The sequence below is a fragment of the Octopus bimaculoides genome, chromosome 4 (assembly GCF_001194135.2).
Source record: "Octopus bimaculoides isolate UCB-OBI-ISO-001 chromosome 4, ASM119413v2, whole genome shotgun sequence".
Classification (NCBI taxonomy): domain Eukaryota; kingdom Metazoa; phylum Mollusca; class Cephalopoda; order Octopoda; family Octopodidae; genus Octopus; species Octopus bimaculoides.
In genome coordinates this window covers 141,453,000-141,460,538 of record NC_068984.1, presented here as the reverse complement: position 1 = coordinate 141,460,538, position 7,539 = coordinate 141,453,000, and the positions used below count along the sequence as shown (strand labels likewise).

The 7,539-nt window shown below is 37.3% G+C and overlaps 1 protein-coding gene across 16 annotated transcripts in view; it reads right to left on the bottom strand.

Moving 5' to 3' along the window:
* Positions 1-7,539, bottom strand: part of LOC106872026 (DISP complex protein LRCH3) — a 254,748-nt gene that overhangs the window by 63,638 nt on the left and 183,571 nt on the right. For 13 of the 16 annotated variants that reach the window (XM_052967554.1, XM_052967550.1, XM_052967551.1 and 10 more), the window contains 2 exons: positions 6,984-7,031; positions 2,141-2,224 (listed from right to left, as the gene is read on the bottom strand). The exons of 1 other annotated variant lie outside the window; for it this stretch is intronic. In XM_052967554.1, the coding sequence (XP_052823514.1) occupies positions 2,141-2,224; positions 6,984-7,031 (132 nt within the window). The remainder of the gene's footprint in view (positions 1-2,140; positions 2,225-6,983; positions 7,032-7,539) is intronic. 2 more of the 16 variants (XM_052967556.1, XM_052967552.1) reach the window with 2 other exon arrangements.

The window sequence follows — 7,539 nt, the reverse complement described above, 5'->3', positions numbered from 1 at the left end:
CACGTGTATGCACATGTGTGTACGTGTGCATGCATGTGTATGCGCGCGCGCGCGTGTGTGTGTATGTACATTTTGCAGTAGCAATGAAAGAGAGGGAGGGCTTGACAGACATACAAACATGCACACAGGCAACATCCTCACCCCCCCTACACAAGCACACACGCAAAGATCTAGACAGAGAAAAAGGGGAAAAAAACGAAAAATATAGAAATGTATTTAAAAATATAAATACAAGAGAAATAAAAATAGATTTAAAAAAAGAAAAACAGGAAGAAAAATGTGAAAAAAAAACTGGGGAGGGTGGAAGAGGTAGGAGGGGCCCCGTGAGTGAGGAATAAGACTTAAATGTGAATGGGGGTGGGGCACTGATAGTAATTGTTAGAGAGTTACACATGCACGCGCAAAGTGGAGTCTTTGGAGAGATATGGTAAAAATAGATTAGAACTTGAAAAGGCTTGCTTAGAGGAGGGGGGAGTACAGCATCATCATCGTTATGCAGATGGGGGAGGAGAAATATAGAACTGCTAAGTTACACACACACACTCATACACATACATATATATATATATATATATATATATATATATATATATATATATATATATATATATATATATATATGCGCTCAAAAAATGCTCTAGCATGGTCTGATTTGTCAAAGCAATGGTATTGGTTAACTACCGTAGTTAATCTACACATTGGATGGTAGAGTTAATTAATAGCTAACTAATATTCTTTTCTACTCTAGGCACAAGGCCCGAAATTTTGGGGGAGGTGGGGCAGTTGATTAGATCGACCCAGTATGCAACTGGTACTTAACTTATCGATCCTGAAAGGATGAAAGGCAAAGTTGACCTCGGCTGAATTTGAACTCAGAACGTAAAGACAGACGAAATACCGTTAAGCATTTCACCCGGCATGCTAACGTTTCTGCCAGCTCACCGCCTTAGCACTTCCATAATTATTCATGAAATATGGACCATGTGCTACCTTGAGCAGGGTTCACTACATTATAGTATTCCAATCAGATGACCCCCTACCCCCACCACCACCATTAACACTGACCTGCAATTGTTAATATTGGGTTTTTTACCAGAACAATCACATCATAGAAGAAAGATTGCAAAGGTCACACAGTTTACCTCTTCTCCTCCAGCTCGTTTTTTGTATGATATAAAAAAATTATCTGGCTTGATTTTTCTTTTTTCTCTCTCAGACTCAATCAATCCATATTTTTTTTACATCTGTATTTTCCATGCTGGCATGTGTTGGATGAGACTTCTTCTTTAGATAGTAATATTCTATAGCTAGATGCCCTTCCAGATACGACCTTTGCTGAAGAAAATACCATTCCAGGATCTCCTTGGTTCTCTTGCTGTAACACTGCATTCAAAATAGCCATCACACACATATGGAAGTATATATATATTTATACACACACACACACAATAGACAAATATTAAAGAGATGAAAGATTACACAACAGAAGATAAAACATGTTAAACTTAGAAACGCACACAAAAAAAAAAACACAAATCAGTTTTATTTTACAATTAAACTTAAACACAAAACATTGTTTTCTTGGAAAAATAAAGCAACAAAATAAAAACAGACACAAAAGAGATGCAATAAAGTGGAACAGAAAGACAAATTACAAGGAGGTTACATCTCTAAATACTACAAATAAAAATCACAAGATTCCACACCATAAATATTAGAATGGCTTTTAATTGGGGGAAGGTGGGGCTGTGTAAATAATTTCAAGCCAAGCATTGAAATTGTCCAGCAGTTAAAATCGCTGAATGGGATTAAAATAAAAAACAAATTTTTTTTTTAAAAATTGGTTTTAATTCTGAGTGAAACTGAAAGAAAAGATTAATTCTAGAATTTGTACACAACATCAAAATAAACAAACTATGGTAAGTTCTAAAACTAAGAAGCTATAAGACAGACATTAAACGCACACACAAAAAAAAAATATATGATTAATGATGATTGGTGAGAGGTGAGATAATGCTACCAGGGTGAGTCGCTACTACTAAGACGACGACAACACAGTGTGGCATGCTATGATAAACCAATTGGTGAAATAACTGGAGTATACCACAGCGGTTTTTTCTGGAGTTATTAGTTACTGTACCTATAAAGCATGCCGGCGGACGTGTCCATGCTTTCGTAGTCATTTTCAGAACAGTTGTCATAGGAGTCAGCGAGAGGCAGAAAGCTGGAAGAAAACGGACGCAAAGGAACTTCATGCAACAATCTTAGAATCTTAGAGAAACAAAAACAAATTGTCAGTCACTGGAAAAAAAAAAGTGGTTGGGGTTGAAGGGTTAAAATTCAAATACAAGAGGAAACAAACAGACCAATGCTCCAGGGAACCAAAAATGGTAAGGGTAGTAATAATAATAATAATAGCAGTAGTAGTTAGTTGGAGATTTAATGAGGTCAGCAGGTAGAATTTGGAAGAAGCGGTTTCTCTTCAGTTAGACCACAAAGGCATTAAGATATGCAAGGATGAGGATTTAAGAAAAAGGGTAAGCAAGGAATTAGTTCCCAACCTGTCAGTAGCTACACTTCACTCTAGTTTTAATGTTAACTGCTACTGCCTGTTACTAGGGGTTCTGTGACATTTGTATTGAATCACCACCAGTGGTACACGTGCTAGTTAAGTGTGCTAGTAGTTTGTTTTAGGGGGGAAGGTGGACCCCATAAATATCTCAACTGTAGCAGCAGCAAGTTTGATACATTACATTTGCAGTTATTGTGTATTTTAGTTTGTACCTGCAATTCACTGAGGTATGTGTCGGTTGTAATTATTAGATAAACCTCAACAAGATGAACTTCACATATGATGTGGACTGTGATGATGAAGGGGTTCAGAACTCATTGTTTGAGTTTTACATGTCTATCTTCCCTAACATGTAGCAATTACATGGCACACTGTGCAGCAGATCAAGTGGCCACAATTAGCAACGAAGAGCCAGCTAAGCTCTGTACGAACCTTACTCTACCTAAATTCTTTGAGTTCACTAATAACAAAGTACCCTTTTTTCTTTTGTTACTGAGCACTCATATTTCATCAGCAACAGGAGAAATCATCGTCATCATTATTATTTTCTCTTTATCACAGGTTTTGTAGGAATTCTTCAAGTCTTGCATGTGTAGCAGGCTTGCTACCTGCAGCCTATGGTACCATGCTTTTCGTTTTTTTCAGCTCTCTAATACTTTCCTGATTACTCTGGCACTGCCAAAGAGGCAAACCTTTTGTAACAGTTCCACTGGACACCCTATTCCAATTTTCTTAATATTCCTCTTGATGCCTTCTGATACTGTCCCCAAGGACCCAACAATAATTGGCACTATCTTCACCTTCTTCATTTTCCATAGCCAGGCTATTTCGTACTTAAGAGGATTGTATCTCTCTATCTTTTCGCCTTCCTTCTTGACTATTCGTGGGTCAAAGGGTCATGCAACATCAACTACACAGCATATGTGGTGCACCTCGTCTACCACCACCACTAGGTCCGGTCTGTTATGCTCTAGCACCTCATCTGTTTGGATTGTGAAATCCCAGAGGATTTTGCTAGTCTCCAACTATGTAGCACTTCACTACTTGGTAGCTACCAATGTAGCACTTCCGCTACTTAGTCATGCCCCCACAACTTGTAGTGGTTTTGGACAAGTCTAGGGCATTTGTCCATGATATAAGCAATAGTATTATCCACTATATTATCACAGCGAAGACACTTGCTCATTCCTTAGGTCGATCTTCCAGTTCATGGTCAAAGCTTTGTCTTGCACAGCCAGTATAGCGCTCTTGGTCTCATTATTATTATTATTCTGGCAGCAACTAGAAGAATCATTAGTGCATCGGACCAAATGCTTAGTAACATTTCTTCTGTCTCTTTAAGTTCAGAGTTCAAATTCCATCAAGATCAACTTTGTCTTTCATCCTTTCAGGGCCGATAAAATAAAGTACCAGTTAACTGTTGGGGGTCAGTATAATTGACTTATCCCTCCTCCAAACTTCAGGGTTTATAGCTCTTTAGGAAACATTAGAATTTCTAACATTCCACCTTCTAATAACGTGAGAGTATATAAAAAGCAGAACTCAGAGTAACAAAACTACACACACAAAAAAAAAAAACAACCAGAAACATTCTTATGCGTGGGACAGATCTAATCTACCAGTCAAGTCTACTGTTAGGATCAAAGCATAACCATTGGCAAAGCAGAGCTTGTGGAGCTAGTGGTATTGGGTAACTATGGCGACGGGGGTTGGACTGCGGATGCTGTTGAAAGAACTGAGGACAAAGGTTTGCTTCTTTAGGGAAAACAGTCATCAACTTTTTCAAGTATTTGAAGAGAGGGTTCAGAGAGAGAGAGAGAGAGAGAGAGAAAGAGAGAGAGAGAAAGAGAGAGCAAGGGATGCGAAAGGTAGGTGAGAATGGCAAAACTGGTTTATGACTAAATGGGCCTACACTAAACCCATGAAGTAACCCTTACTTCTCTTTCCAAGTAAGGTATTTTTTCCATTCTATCGGTCATCACATCTGCTCAACTATAGAGTACTGGTCACTGAAGGTTAAATAACTGACCCTGTCTTTTACTCTGACAGTGCTAATGACTGCAAGGTGAGCTAAGAATTACAGCCACACACATACACGTGCATATGTGCATTCATGTGTGTGCGCGTGCATGACAAACTTCCCCTCAGTTCCTGCCAACTGATTTCATTCACAGGCATTATGATTCTTCTTCTTCTTATTATTATTATTATCATCATCATCATTTTTTAAAGGTGGTGAGCGGACAGAATCGTTGGCATGCCAGGCAAATTGCTTATCGGTATTTTGTCTGTTGCTATGTTCTGAGCTTAAATTCCGCTGTGGTTGACTTTGCCTTCGATTTTTTTTCAGGGTCAATAAATTAAGTACCAGTGAAACACTGGGGTTGATGTATCTGACTTATGCCCTCCCTCAAAATGGCTGGTCTTGTGGCAAAATTTGAAACCGTTATTATTGAAGGCAGCAAGCTGGCAGAATCGGTAGCATGCCAGGTGAAATGCTTAGTGGAATTTCATCTGCCGCTACGTTGTGAGTTCAAATTCCACCGAGGTCAACTTTGCCTTTCATCCTTTTTGAGGATGATAAATTAAGTACCAGTTGTGTACTGGGGTCAATGTGATCGACTTGCTCCTTCCCCCGAAATTTCAGACCTTGTGCCTATAGTAGAAAGGACTATTATTATTATTATTATTATTATTATTATTATTACTATTATCATCATCATCATTTCTGCTATTGATAGTCTAAAGTTAAAAATTATTTTTCAAAATAAAGAGAAAAAGAACTTCATTAAATTTAGTGATTAATAAATAAACTAAAACCCTCAGATAAACTGTCATGTGCACAACAGATTGTGTCTACTCAGGCAGACACAGTCTACTTGGGCAAGCCACTGGATATCAACCCCGTCAGCCAATAAAGAATAAGAATACTAACACAAACGAAAACCTATCTCACTCTTAATTAGATAAAACTTCAAGTAGGAAACTAAAGAGAAATCACGTGATTGGATCCACTTGCCCCTCTCCAAGCACCTTTACCTCTTTCTTCCTAGTCACTCACTAAAATTATTGATAGGTTCTCCAAAACTTCATGTGAAATAGAGCAAGAGGAATCAATACTGGTGTCATAGATTGAACCCGTTTGTTCAAGAACATGGTTAAATGGCACTACCTAGGAACACTCATATAGCATTGATCTACAGTGGGTTGGCTGTAAAGGAAAAGAGACAAAGCTCTAATAGGTTTCTTTTTTTTTTTTTTTTACATGGGCGATTGTATTAAAATTATTGTTAAAAGGAGAATAAATGATAAGATAATAATGGCTGAAATAAAAACGGAAGAGGTTAAAAAAAACAAAACAAATCTATGTCAAGCAGTTTTGTAAAGATTCTTCTAATTTTATCTCTGTGTATAAAGAGATAAAATTAGATTTAGAAAAGAAAGGGAAACAAGAAGAATTAGAAGTAATTTCCAATTCCTGGCCATCTTCATGATGTTTTAATTAGGAATTATCAATTATTATTATTAGTAGTAGTATTATTATATCATCATTATCATTTAAATTCTGCTAAGGGCAACTTTGCCTTTCATCTCTTTGGGGTTGAGGTCAATAAGTTAGGTCCTGAGGTCAAATGAAATTGACTAGTCCACTCCCCCTAAACTTGCTGGCCTTGTGCAAAAATTTGAAAACATTATTATTATTATTATTATTATTATTATTATGCTGGCAAGTTGGCAGAATCATTAGCATGCCAGGCAAAATTTAGCAGTATTTCGCCCGTTGCTAAATTCTGAGATCAAATTCCACCAAGGTCAACTTTGCCTTTCATCCTTTCTGGGTCGATAAATTAAGCACCAGTGAAACAGTGGGGTCGATGTAATTGACTAGTCCCTTTCCACCAATTTTGAGACCTTGTGCCTCCAGTAGAAAGGATTATTATTATTATTATTATTATTATTATTATTATTAAGGCAGCAAGCTGAAAGAATTGCTAGCATGCCCAGAAGAATGCTTGACGGTATTTCTTCCATCTTCACATTCTGATACTGGCGCTGGTGCCACGTTAAGAGCACCCAGTACATTTTGTGGTGTGGTTAGCACTACGCTAAGCATTTCGCACGGCATGCAAACCATTCAGCCAGCTCACCGCCTAATAATAATAATAATAATAATGTTTTATTGGCAAAAACAAATACATAGTAGAAGTTGAGTGTTAAAAAATGAAGTATCACAAACATCATAAAAGATTGCCATGGACGAGGAAATGATAGGAAAAGAGAGAGTGGGTAGGGTTTCAAATCCTGCATTAATCAGTGTGGGGAAAAAAGGTGGAGAGCAACATACTTCAAGGTTGGAATTAGATCTAAAAAGCCAAGATTCTTCTACAGAGTTAGTAGATGAGAAATATACCTGAGGCAATTATCTACAGCATTCTTCTTCAGTCTTTCTTTATTGATTCTTGGAGAAGGAAAACAGGAGTAATTCAATTAAATTCTAGCCCATTTGGTTTTTTTTGGGGTTGGTTGGTTGGTCGGACGTTTGCTTCCTATATTGCACATAAACTATCCTTCTTACTCAAACCCACACACCCATGTATTCAGAGTTGGAGGATCACTCCATTACAACACTGACATTTCTCTTTTTTTTTTTTTTACACCCACAAACTAGAAACAACAAACTGAGCACTCCACTCTCTCCTCACATTTAACATGCACACACGCACATATGCACTCATGAACATTCTGCATTATTCAATTGAAAGTGTCAAGATACACCAGGCAAATGTGTATATATATATATATAAAAAGGAGGAAGTCAGAATTCTGGATAATTCTTTATTACCGCTTTCATTCTTTTAACCGAACTCTTCAAGATAGAAATTAAATCAACAAAAGTGCTAATAAAGAATTATCCAAAATTCTGACTGCCACCTTTTTTTCAATATACAATATCTGTACACCACTTC